Consider the following 14,652-nt stretch of genomic DNA (forward strand, 5'->3'; position numbering starts at 1 on the left):
GTACGCATATGCAGAAATGACATAATTATACTGACGCTAATTAAATAGCAAAATATACTCATTGTTTTGTAATTTAGATAAATGACATGCTTACCTATGCTTATCGTATATATATACATACATACATACACATATATATTATTGACCTATATTCTACAGTTTTTATTTCCAGTCATCTTTATCAATGATTAGTACATAAATCTTCTGAATTTATGTATAAATGTTAACGATAATGAATAATAAATCATTTTATAATGCAGTCTAGGCTAGTTTATATTGAACTAACAGCACTGTTGTAAAATAATGTGCCAAATAGAGAACAGCACCCCCTTCTGGATGCATGTGAGAAAATGAAACCCTGTTTATGTTTGCTAATATTAATGTATTGAAAGGGTTATTATTATTGTAACATTTTGGAAACATTTTTCTTACGGGGGATGAAATGATCCGACAAATCTGATGATTATATTACTTCTGACATGAGACATGACTTGCAGTTGAAAAACAAATAAATTATTTGAAAAAAATTAGTTGGATTCAGCAATTACTTTAATCAGCGGACATGTTTTTTCGATTAGTAGACCACTAAAATAATGTTTTTTTTCGATCAGTTGACAAAGTAAAACAATATTATGGTTGCTAAAGCAGTGTTTTTTTTGTATTTTATATATACACATACCGGTATATATATATTATGTAGTTTGTGTATTTCCACAATATCATGAAGTGCAATGAGATAAATATTAGTTTTTTTTAATATGCAGCTCTGAATCCACCCAAATGTGTGCAGGTGTACTTAATGTTGTGGCCAATTCATTAAAGTTTTTCAGCCGTGTGTTCGTCTTAGATACTATTATATTTATTTGTGTGTTTGGAGGAAGAAGAATACTGAGTTGCATCCCAAGAACACCATACCTACTGTGAAGCATGGGGGTGGAAACATCATGCTTTGGGGCTGTTTTTCTGCTAAGGGGACAGGACGATTGATCCGTGTTAAGGAAAGAATGAATGGGGCCATGTATCGTGAGATTTGGAGCCAAAACCTCCTTCCATCAGTGAGAGCTTTGAATGGTTGACCAAATACTTATTTTCCAACATAATTTACAAATAAATTCTTTACAATTCCTACAATGTGATTTTTTTTCCCCCATTCTGTCTCTCCCAGTTGAAGTGTACCTATGATGAAAATGACAGACCTCTGTCATCATTTGAAGTGGGAGAACTTGCACAATCGCTGGCTGACTAAATACTTTTTTGCCCCACTGTATATATACATATATATATCAGTACAGGAAAAAAAAAAAAAGATTGAATAATAGTAGTACAAAATTCAAAATCAATTGATTTAGATGTGTTTGTGTGGAAATAGCCCATTTCTGGTGATTGTTTTTGTTTTATAAATGAAAGAAAAACAATTTACTACGAAAAAAAAAAAATGTGCAGGATTCCGATGTGTAATCAAAAAATTAATTAATAATAGTTGGATTCAGCAATTACTGTTTTAATTAGCCGACATGTTTTTTCGAATTAGTCTACTAAAACGTTTTTTTTTCGATCAGTTGACCAAGTCACACAATATTATGGTTGCTAAAGTAGTGGTTTATTGTGTATGTTATAAATGTATAATATATTCCACATTATCATGACATGCAATGAGATAGATATTAGCATTTTTTAATATGCTATATATATATATATATATATATATATATATATATATATATATATATAATAAACTGGCCACAACATTAGGTACACCTGCACACTTTTGGGTGGATTCAGAGCTGCATATAAGAAAAAGCTTATATTTATCTCATTGCACACACACATACATATATATACACATATATATATATATATATATATATATATATATATATATATATATATATATATATACACACATACACACACACACACACACAGTATGTATGGGTGTGTGTGTGTGTATATATATATATAATATATGTATATATAATATATGTGTATACATACATATATATATATATATATACATACATATATATACATATATTATATATACATATATTATATATATATACACATATTATATATATATATATATATATATATATATATATATATATATATATATATATATATATATATATATATATATATACACATACATACATACATACATATATATGTATATATATATATATATATATATATATATATATATATATATATATATATATATATATATACACACACACACACACACACACACACACAAACAAATCGAACAAAACATCAGTACAGGAAAAAAAATGATTATATAGTACAAAATTCAAAATGTGTTGATTTAGATGTGTTTTTTGTGGAAATAGCCCATTTCTGGTGATTTTTTTTGTTTTATAAATGAAAGAAAAACAATTTACTACAAAAAAAAAAGCATATTTGCAATGTATCAGCAAATTTGCAAGATACCCCTGTGTTCTGATTCTATTCATGCAAATTGTTATGTTGGACAAATAACAGAACAGTTTCTAGCAATAATTCCCCCATGACTTGCTGTCTTAATGTTTTGATTGATTTAAAAATGTGACATCTTAAAGAATTGAATCCATGTAATGCTTTAAAAGGCAAATGGATGGCACAAAAAGCCAAAAGGCTGGTTTCCATTGTGGTCCGTTAAAGATTCATCACATTTGATACATTCGATAATAAAATATATAACTTGTAACATGTATAGAAAAGATGTAACTGAAGTTCTTCATGTCGAACAAGTCAAGGGTGGAACTGTGCTATTATTTCTCCACATTGTGCAGCAGTTTTCAAAAGGCCATAATGTAAATATATGTGCTGTACAGACCTGAACAAGACGGATGTTTCATAACACACACCTTGCTGTGCTGCTGTAGATCCAACCTGAGGGGGCGGTACAAAGGAGAAATCTACAACCTTTATAACAGTCAGAAGAGCCTCCGTCCCACCAAGTCCGGTGTGGTGTGTTGGATGGGCTTCACTGGATACCAAGCTGCCCTCGTCTGTCTTGGTGAAGCACAAAAACACAGCAGAACACATTTTTTAGAATTGTAGTCATTTTTTCTGTCGAGCGATACTTCACTATTCAATAATGATACTAAATGTGCACGAGAAATGAAAACCATATTTCCTTGAATTGCCGCCGGTGTCTCAGTCATTTGTTGACCAACCCCATGATGCAGAGAAGGAGGCAGGCGTTGAAAGGCAAAACATGACTTCATTTAAATAATAGAACAAGAACAAACAAAAAGCACGCACGTGGGCGGAGTGACAAACTAAGGGAGCTAGCACTGGAAGCTGGAAAACAAAAAGGAACTTTAGCTTGGAAGCTAGTGGATAGCAAACAGAAAAACTGGAAATAACTAATGGCTAACAAGAACAGCTTACCGCTACGACGACCGGGACAAAATGTAGCATGGCGAGTAATAGCTGAAAAGAATCACAGACACGACAAGAGCAACGACAAGTCCGAACGACAATACAATGATCCAGCAACTGACAAAAGACAAAGGAGGTACAAATAAGAGCCGGCTGATTGGCAACAGGTGTGGCCAGATGCCAATCAGCCGCAGCTGAAGGGGAACACAGCACTCAGGGAACAAGACAGGAAGCTGACAAAATAAGAGCACTAGACAGGAACTAAGGACAGGAAATACTAAACACACCGAGGAGGAACACAGCACCCACCCAGGGAACAAGACAGGAAGCTGACAAAATAAGAGCACTAGACAGGAACTAAGGACAGGAAATACTAAACACACTGAGGAGGCACACAGCACTCAGGGAACAAGACAGGAAGCTGACAAAATAAGAGCACTAGACAGGAACTAAGGACAGGAAATACTAAACACGCTGAGGAGGAACACACCACTCGGAACAAGACAGGAAGCTGACAAATTAAGAGCACTTGACAGGAACTAAGGAGAGGAAATACTAAACACACTGAGGAGGAACACAGCACTCAGGGAACAAGACAGGAAGCTGACAAAATAAGAGCACTAGACAGGAACTAAGGACAGGAAATACTAAACACACTGAGGAGGAACACAGCACTCAGGGAACAAGACAGGAAGCTGACAAAATAAGAGCACTAGACAGGAACTAAGGACAGGAAATACTAAACACGCTGAGGAGGAACACACCACTCGGAACAAGACAGGAAGCTGACAAATTAAGAGCACTTGACAGGAACTAAGGACAGGAAATACTAAACACACTGAGAAGGAACACAGCACTCAGGGAACAGGAAGCTGACAAAATAAGAGCACTAGACAGCAACTAAGGACAGGAAATACTAAACACACTGAGGAGGAACACAGCACTCAGGGAACAAGACAGGAAGCTGACAAATTAAGAGCACTTGACAGGAACTAAGGACAGGAAATACTAAACACACTGAGAAGGAACACAGCACTCAGGGAACAGGAAGCTGACAAAATAAGAGCACTAGACAGCAACTAAGGACAGGAAATACTAAACACACTGAGGAGGAACACAGCACTCAGGGAACAAGACAGGAAGCTGACAAAATAAGAGCACTTGACAGGAACTAAAAGACAGGAAATACTAAACACAGGAAACAGACAAATGCAGAGAAAAAAAAGTAAAACATAGACAAACTGTCAGGGGCAAGCCTGACAGCCGGGGCGCTAATTAATTTAAAACCTTCTCTCACTCCTGCGCTTACCAAAGGCATGCAGTAAAAGTAAGCATGCACTAATTATTTTAAACCCTCTTCTCACTGCGGCACTTACCAAAGGCATGCAGTAAAATTAAGCATGTTCTAATTATTTTAAACCCTCTTCTCACTGCGGCACTTACCAAAGGCATGCAGTAAAAGTAAGCATGTTCTAATTATTTTAAAACCTCTTCTCACTGCGGCACTTACCAAAGGCATGCAGTAAAAATTTGAGTGTGATGTAAGCTTGGACCTTAAATCCTACTGAATAGCTCTTAATATTCTTCCCTTTATGCGATTTAAAATTACCGGTATTGAAATCAGCCTCCTCCATTTTGAAAATGATGACAGGGGAAGTGTCACGAGTTTGACCAGGCGGTAATTCAAGGCAGGCGCATACTATATGTCCTGCGGCAATTCAAAGAAATACGGTATATATGCTTCTGTCAGCAGCTACTTATTTGAAATGTATGATCTAAGAATGTGGATCAAACCTGAGTGTTCTAGTACTTGATGTCATCACATAATTAGACTACTATCAAACATGAGCAGCAGTTAAAGGATTATAAATGTTGGACGCTCCCAATTAACATTTGTATGTTAATAAAAATGAGTGTTTGCCGTGCTATGTCTTTGCAGGTATGGCAATCCAGACTCTGGTGTTTTTCATCTGCTTCTTGGTCCTGGTTTTTCTTGTCATCGTGCCCGTCTTTTATGGACGTAACCTCATCGTGTTCCAGATTGCTGGCAAGGCCTGGTGAGTCAGCACTTTTTACATTATTCAGGATGTAACCATATTAAACTATTTAAAACTGCTCAGGGTTAGTATTATCGTTTTGACTAAAAATTATTGTAACACCGTGATTGATAATCAAAATTTGTCAGACTTACGGATCGGTGACTCTGCAGATCTTATGGAGACACAAGCTAGCGCTAGCTGGCTACCGAGCTACAAATACTAAAAGTACAAACCCCGTTTCCATATGAGTTGGGAAATTGTGTTAGATGTAAATATAAACAGAATACAATGATTTGCAAATCCTTTTCAAGCCATATTCAGTTGAATATGCTACAAAGACAACATATTTGATGTTCAAACTCATACATGCCAAAGTAGTTGGGAAAGGGCATGTTCACCACTGTGTTACATCACCTTTTCTTTTAACAACACTCAACAAACCTTTGGGAACTGTGGAGACCAATTTTTGAAGCTTATCAGGTGGAATTATTTCCCATTCTTGTTTTATGTAGAGCTTAAGTGGTTCAACAGTCCGGGGTCTCCGTTGTGGTATTTTAGGCTTCATAATGAGCCACACATTCTCAATGGGAGACAGGTCTGGACTGCAGGCGGGCCAGGAAAGTACCCGCAGTCTTTTACTACGAAGCCACGCTGTTGTAACAAGTGACTTCGCATTGAATTGCTGAAATAAGCAGGAGTTGAGTTTATACCAAAAAGTTCTATTTTGGTTTCATCTGACCACATGACATTCTCCCAATCCCCTGCTGTATCATCCATGTATCCATTTTGGTATAAACTCAACTTGTCGTGTTTGGAGGAAGAAGAATACTGAGTTGCATCCCAAGAACACCATACCTACTGTGAAGCATGGGGGTGGAAACATCATGCTTTGGGGCTGTTTTTCTGCTAAGGGGACAGGACGATTGATCCGTGTTAAGGAAAGAATGAATGGGGCCATGTATCCTGAGATTTTGAGCCAAAACCTCCTTCCATCAGTGAGAGCTTTGAATGGTTGACCAAATACTTATTTTCCACCATCATTTACAAATAAATTCCTTTAAAATGTGAATTCCTGGATTTTTCCCCACATTCTGTCTCTCCCAGTTGAAGTGTACCTATGATGAAAATGACAGACCTCTGTCATCATTTGAAGTGGGAGAACTTGCACAATCGCTGGCTGACTAAATACTTTTTGCCCCACTGTACTTAACAAAAAAAGGTGAAAGCGCGATATAAATATAATTGACATACAATTGAATAAAGTGCTTTTCCACTTGTGTGTGACACTTTAGGCCAGCGTGGGTGACAGTGATCCTGACCACGGTCCTTCAGCACGTCGCTGCCAAGTTTGCCTTCGTCAAAAAAGAGGCGGGCACACGAGACTTAAACAACAGGTACACTCGGAAGAAGAATCCCTTCCGTGTTTACAAATCAGTAGCAAAGATCAGATTTGGGGTGTGAATTAAAATGGCTTTGATTTCCAGGGAGAGTTTGTTCCTTCTGACATATCTGCTGTTCCTGATCAACACTGTGGTGGGCGTGATAGTGGGCGTGTGGAGGGTGCTCATAACCGCGCTCTACAACATCCTGCACCTCGGCCGTCTGGACATCAGTCTGCTGCACCACACAGCAGAGTCCTACGACCCAGGTAGTCACTGACTCTGGTTGATCTAGACCAGGGGTCACCAACGCGGGCACCAGGTCGCCCGTAAAGATCAGATGAGTCGCCCGCTGGCCTGTTCTAAAAATAGCTCAAATAGCAGCACTTACCAGTGAGCTGCCTCAATGTTTTAAATTGTATTTATTTACTAGCAAGCTGGTCTCGCTTTGCTCGACATTTTTAATTCTAAGAGAGACAAAACTCAAATAGAATTTGAAAATCAAAGAAAATATTTTAAAGACTTGGTCTTCACTTGTTTAAATAAATTCATTATTTTTTTACTTTGCTTCTTATAACTTTCAGAAAGACAATTTTAGAGAAAAATACAACCTTAAAAATTATTTTGGTATTTTTAAACACATATACCTTTTTACCTTTTAAATTCCTTCCTCTTACTTCCTGACAATTTAAATCAATGTTCAAGTATCTTTTTTTTTTTATTGTAAAGAATAATAAATACATTTTAATTTAACTCTTAATTTTAGCTTCTGTTTTTACGACGAAGAGAAATATTTCTTCAAACTTATTATGATTAAAATTTAAAAAAATTATTCTGGCAATTAAATTTAAATCTTATTTCAAAGTATTTTGAATTTCTTTTAAAATTTTGTTCTAGAAAATCTAGAAGAAATCTTAATTTGTCTTTGTTAGAAATTTATCTTGGTCCAATTTGTTATATATTCTAACAAAGTGCAGATTGGATTTTAACCTATTTAAAACATGTCATCAAAATTCTAAAATTAATCTTAATCGGGAAAAATGACTAATGATGTTCCATAAATTCTTTTTTGAAATTTTTCAAAAAGATTCGAATTAGCTAGTTTTTCTCTTTATTTTTTTCGGTTGAATTTTCAATCAATCAATGTTTATTTATATAGCCCCAAATCACAAATGTCTCAAAGGACTGAACAAACCACTACAACTACGACATCCTGGGAAAAACCCACATAAGGGCAAGGAAAACTCACACCCAGTGTGACGTCGGTGACAATGATGACTATGAGAAACCTTGGAGAGGACCCCCTCCCCCCGCGACACCCCCAGGGGACCGAAAGCAACGGATGTCGAGCGGGTCTAACATGATACTGTGAAAGTTCAATCCATAGTGGATCCAACACAGCAGCGAGAGTCCCGTCCACAAGAAACCATCCCAAGCAGAGTCGGATCAGCATCATAGAGATATTTTTAAGCTATGACACGATACACGATATATATCTTTTCAAATGATGCTACATTAGCAGTGGTGCAGAAGTCTGGGTTTCCCTGCTTAGGCTGCTGCCCCCGCGACACAACCTTGGATAAGCGGAAGAAGATGGATGGATGGATGGATATATTAGCCCAGTGGTCCCTAAAAAAAATATACATATTTTTTCTTTTTTAAACATTTTTTTAAATCTGTCCTTAATCTTTTTTCTACCGCTTGTTACTCTCAGGGTCTCCTAGCCACTCAGGCAAATAATATTGTCTAAAAATGCATTTTCCTGTCGATAATGTGACATCGCGCGCAAAGTGTGCTCAACTTTCAGTCAATTAGTGTGCGAGGAATATATATATATATATAAATATTAGAGATGCGCGGATAGGTCATTATATCATCCACAACCAATTATATCATCCGCAACCGCATCACCAAAGTCGTCCTCCACCCGAACCAACATTATATCAGAACCGCAACCGCCCGCTGAAATACATCACAGGTCGACCACCTTTACCACTCAAAGAGCTAGCGGGGTGTATAAAATACTCAGGTAGTGTCATGGATACAAAGGATTCTGGGTATTTGTTGTGTTGCGGTTATGTTGTGTTACTGTGAGGATGTTCTCCCAAAATGTGTTTCTCATTCTTATGTTGCCAAAAGTATTTGGCCACCCATCCAAATGATGAGAATCAGGTGTCCTAATCATGTGGCCCAGTGTATAAAATCAAGCACTTAGGCATGGAGACTGTTTCTACAAACATTTGTGAAAGAATGGGCCGCTCTCAGTGATTTCCAGCATGGAACTGTCATAGGATGTCACATGTGCAACAAATCCAGTCGTGAAATTTCCTTGCTCCTATATATTCCAAAATCAACTTTGTTATAAGAAAAGTGAAGAGTTGGGGAACAACAGCAACTCAGCCCCCAAGTGGTAGGTCACATAAACTGACAGAGAGGGGTCAGAAGATGCTGAAGTGCATAGACTTTCTGCACAGTCAGTTGCTACAGAGCTCCAAACTTCATGTGACCTTCCAATTAGCCCACGTACAGTACACAGAGAGCTTCATGGAATGGGTTTCTATGGCTGAGGAGCTGCATCTAAGCCATACAGCAAAGTGTGGGATGCGGTGGTGTAAAGCGGGGGACGTCCCCACTGGACTTTAGAGCAGTGGAGACGCCTTCTCTGGACTGATGAATCACACTTTTCCATCTGGCAATTTGATGCCAGGAAAACGCTACATTTCGCACTGCATTGTGCAGAGTGTGAAATTTAGTGGAGGAGGAATTATGGTGCGGGGTTGATTGATTGATTGATACAGCCCTGCCACCGGCCACATTTTTTTCAACCCGATGCAGTTCCCGAGTCAAAAAGTTTGGGGACCCTTGTATTAGCCGCACCTGACTACAGGCTGCAAATTTATGTCGTAAAATGAGATATTTACACAAAAAACATTTTGTGAATGATTATTTACATACCTTAATTGTTTCCAAATGCCTGCAACACGGCGGTAACAGTGTCCACGTGGTGTGTGTGTGTCCGTCCAGCGTACCACTACTACACACACTTCCTGAAGGTGGAGGTCAGCCAGTCACACCCGCTGATGAAAGCTTTCTGTGGGCTGCTGCTGGACATGATGGTGGAAGGTGGACGAGTGGCTCAGAAAATACGAGACGCAGAGGAAGGTGAACACAAATGCACAAACACACCACAAACACACCACAAACACAGCTGGATCATGCGACAGCAAACATTTTGACTTGGGGGGCCGCAATTTGCATGTAAAGTAACTATAAATAACCTAAACACACATATATATGTGCACATATTATATTAATATAAGGGATATATAATTAATATTTAGTTTAATATGCTAAAGTTAGACTTCAACCTTGTTTACGACCTCCTTCAAGTTTTCTAATCAGAAATATCAAGCAGCTAAAATGCACCAAACATGGATAAGTGTGGAGAGGGTTTTGCATTTTTCCCACCACGCTTTATAATGGATTAAATTTAGATACTTTTTTTTATATAGTCCACAAAGGTCAATTAGCAGCTTGTCTTATGTGTGACCATGTCTGTTGACATTTTGTGTTGGTTGGATTTATTTTAATTTTCAACCATGACTAGGGAAGGTAGTTTGCATTGGGTCATATAAGTAAACGCTACACACCCTTTAATAGAGGTTCATCTAAGATCATTGACATGACTTACAAGGCATGTGTTCCTCCTGATGTCCGCTATATAATGACATAATAATAGTATCAAAATTACCAGACTTTGAACATGGATGCAATCTCGCAGTGGGTGAAATTAATTTTTTTTTTATGGTGCTCGGACATTTTTTATGATGTCCACAAATTTCAATTAGCTGCTTGTCCTATGTGTGATTATGTATGTTGAAATTTTGTGTTGGTTGGATTTTTTGTTTTGCACCATGACTAGGGAAGGTAGTTTGCATTGGGTCATATAAGTAAACGCTGCACACCCTTTAATAGAGGTTCATCTAAGATCATTGACATGACTTACAAGGCATTTGTTCCTCCTGATGTCCATTATATAATGACATGATTACCAGACTTTCAACATGGATGCAATCTCCCAGCGGGTGAAATTTACATTTTTTTCATGGTGTTCAGATATTTTTTACGATGTCCAAAAAGTTCAATTAGCAGCTTGTCTTAAGTGTGACCGTTGGATTTATTTTAATTTTGCACCATGACTAGGGAAGGTAGTTTGCATTGGGTCATATAAGTGAACGCTGCACACCCTTTAATAGAGGTTCATCTAAGATCATTGACATGACTTACAGGGCATTTGTTCCTCCTGATGTCCGCTATATAATGACATAATAATAGTATCAAAATTACCAGACTTTGAACATGGATGCAATCTCCCAGTGGGTGAAATTAAAACATTCTTTATGGTTCTTGGACATTTTTTATGATGTCCACAAATTTCTATTAGCAGCTTGTCCTATGTGTGATTATGTATGTTGAAATTTTTTGTTGGTTAGATTTTTTTTTTTGCACCATGACTAGGGAAGGTAGTTTGCATTGGGTCATATAAGTAAACGCTGCACATACTTTTAAGCAAGGTTGATTAAAGGCCATTGACATGAGTTCCTAGGCATTTGTTCCTCCTGATGTCCTCTACATATTGGGTCGTATAAGTAAACGCTGCACACCCTTTAATAGAGGTTCATCTAAGATCATTGACATGACTTACAAGGCATTTGTTCCTCCTGATGTCCGCTATATAATGACATAATAATAGTATCAAAATTACCAGACTTTGAACATGGATGCAATCTCCCAGTGGGTGAAATTAATTTTTTTTTATGGTGCTCGGACATTTTTTATGATGTCCACAAATTTCAATTAGCAGCTTGTCCTATGTGTGATTATGTATGTTGAAATTTTGTGTTGGTTGGATTTTTTTTTTTTGCACCATGACTAGGGAAGGTAGTTTGCATTGGGTCATATAAGTAAACGCTGCACATATTTTTAAGCGAGGTTGATTAAAGGCCATTGACATGAGTTCCTAGGCATATGTTTTTCCTTATGTCCTCTACATATTGGGTCAAATAAGTAAACGCTGCACACCCCTTTAATAGAGGTTAATTTAATTTCCGAGGCATTTGTTCCTCCTGATGTCCATCATATAATGACATGATTACCAGACTTTCAAAATGGATGCAATCTCCCGGCGGGTGAAATTTACATTTTTTTTTAATGGTGCTCGGATATTTTTTATGATGTCCACAAAGTTCAATTAGCAGCTTGTCCTATGTGTGATTATGTGTGTTGACATTTTGTGTTGGTTGGATTATTTTTTTTTGCACCATGACTAGGGAAGGTTGTTCGGATTGGGTCAAATAAGCAAAGGCTGCACACACTTTTAAGTGAGGTTGATTAAAGGTCATTGACATGAGTTCATAGGCATGTGTTCCTCCTGATGTCCTCTAGATATTGACGTACTGGCAGTATCAAAATTACCAGACTTTCAACATGGATGCAATTTCCCAGCGGGTGAAATTTACATTTTTTTCATGGTGCTAAAACATTTTTTATATGTCCACAAAGTTCAATTAGTGTCAGAGTGTGGACTTTGGTTCAGTTTTAGGCATGGATTGTTTTCCCGAGATGCAAAGGAAGGTGACGGGACATGGCGTGAAGGTAAATGCATGTTTCAATCTTTAACTCTGAAAAGTACAAACAAAAGACGCGCACAAGGCGGAGGCAAAAACAACTTAGGACATGAAACATGAACTAAACAACGCACTAAACTGTGTCTTGAATAACAAAGAAAACTTACGTGGCAAGACAAGAGCAGCATGAACCAAGCATGAACGGAGTGATGACGCCAGGTCGGCTGCCTGGCAACTACAAGCTTAAATAATACAGACATGATTAGTGACAGGTGCGTGAGTCCGAACACGTGACAGGTGAAACTAATGGTTGTCATGGTGACAAAACAAGAGTGCACCAAGAGTCCAAAAACAGAACATAACCGAACAAAACATGATCACAAAGACATGACAAATTAGCAGGTTGTGTGACCATTTGTGTGGACATTTTCAGTTGGTTTTTTCACCATTATTAGGGTAGGTTGTTTGTAGAGGGTAATATGATATTATAAAGGTTGCATATAACAATTATAATATTTAGAGTCGGGGTCTTAAAATTATTTCTGAAAACTGAGGAGCACTGCATTAAGTTATGGCAATTGTATGTATGTAAATTCCACGATGCGGACACATTTGATACTGAATACTTTTTAATATGCTTCCGCCTTGGAGCCTTTGTATGTATGAGTACTATGCAACCATATCTTTTGACACATGGCCTGTGTCATTCTGCAATAATAGTTCAGGGAAGGACACTCATTACCTATGTCTACTGTAGCTTGTATGCTATTGTCTGCTTAGCTGTTGTGTAGCTGCAATAGTAGCTCCTAGTAGTCACTGTTTGTTTACTTTTAATCAATAACTTGACTAAAATAGAAGAAAAAAAATAACCTGGGGTGTTAATTGGATCGAAGGTTATTTGGGAAAGTTTAGATGCAAGTTGATATAGTCTGATACTTGTTTGTTTTTTGGCTGATATTTGACCGCCTTTTACTACGCTTACAATTTGTCAGGCTTTCCTCTGACAGTTTGGTTGTGTTTTAGCGCTCCTGTTTTGCTTCTGTTTCCTGTTTGTCTCCCTGAGTGCTGTGTCCCCTCCACTGGCTGATTGGCACTTGGCCACACCTGGTGTCAATCAGCCAGGTACTATTTAAACCGGCTTTGTCCTCCACTCGGTGTTGGAGTATTGTATTGTCCTGTCATTGCTAGCTGCATAATGTAAGCTATTCCCTGGATCCTGATTCCTATTCCCTGCTTCCAGTTTGTTTGTTCCTGGTTTGTGTTTCTTCTTTATTTTTACATTTTTAGACATTAAGTTATGTTTTCTTGCACATTCACAAACTCACCCTGACACTATTACTACTACTATCACACCTTAGTATGTACGTGATGATTACTATCATCCTCCAGATACTTAAGGTTGTTTCTAATATTTAGAGAACTAGGAACATACTATGGACTCCAAAGCCCTCAAGGGTGATACCTGGTTCTGTTCTGACGGCCCGCTCCGTCATGTCTGCAGGGATCCAGGAGAGCCCTCGCAGAAAGTCCACCAGCGGTCGCAGGATTCGCTCTCGCTGGCAGCTGGTCTACACTTTGGTCAACAACCCCTCCCTGCTGGGCTCCAGGAAGCACTTCCAGACCGTGCAGAGCTCGGAGAGCATCCTGAACGGGAGCCCCAAACGCAGCAAACAGGCGAGCAGTAAAAGAGAAGCCGGCAAGACGTCCAGCGAGGCCCAGGATAAAACTGAATGAGATCCCAAGGTTGGCATTGTCAGATCGAATCGTCACATTGATATCGCTATGAATTAAAGCGCAAGTGATAAAATCACCACAAGGTGGCGACATTGCATGTTTTTTTTAATGTAAACCAACTCTATTGACCTTGCTGACTCATCATGTTTGCATCATACATGTCACTATGCTGGTCGACCTGGGCACATTTATGCAATTAATACATAAGACAAAAAAGTTAAAGTACCCATGGTCGTCACACACACACACACACACACACACACTAGGTGTGGCCAAACTATTCTCTGCATTTGACCCATCAGCCTTGATTACCCCCTGGGATGTGAGGGGAGTAGTGAGCGGCAGCAGTGGACACGCTCGAGAATCATTTCAGCAGGGAGGTAATGGGTCTCATTTTTCTAGTCTTTGGTATGACTCGGCCGGGGTTTGAACTCACGACCATACTTGCCAACCCTCCCAATATTCCGGGGAGACTCACGAATT

At 38.2% G+C, this 14,652-nt stretch overlaps 1 protein-coding gene across 1 annotated transcript in view; it reads left to right on the plus strand.

The window, feature by feature from the left end:
• The window catches only part of LOC133543204 (receptor for retinol uptake stra6-like), a 41,171-nt gene extending 26,927 nt beyond the window's left edge, over positions 1-14,244 (plus strand). The window contains exons 12-17 of the mRNA XM_061887727.1: positions 2,889-3,022; positions 5,330-5,447; positions 6,722-6,823; positions 6,914-7,077; positions 9,833-9,970; positions 13,937-14,244. Coding sequence (XP_061743711.1) covers positions 2,889-3,022; positions 5,330-5,447; positions 6,722-6,823; positions 6,914-7,077; positions 9,833-9,970; positions 13,937-14,169 — 889 coding nt within the window. The 3' untranslated portion in view covers positions 14,170-14,244. The remainder of the gene's footprint in view (positions 1-2,888; positions 3,023-5,329; positions 5,448-6,721; positions 6,824-6,913; positions 7,078-9,832; positions 9,971-13,936) is intronic.
• The last annotated feature ends 408 nt before the right edge of the window (positions 14,245-14,652 follow it).

This window comes from Nerophis ophidion, linkage group LG25, assembly GCF_033978795.1.
Source record: "Nerophis ophidion isolate RoL-2023_Sa linkage group LG25, RoL_Noph_v1.0, whole genome shotgun sequence".
NCBI lineage: Eukaryota > Metazoa > Chordata > Actinopteri > Syngnathiformes > Syngnathidae > Nerophis > Nerophis ophidion.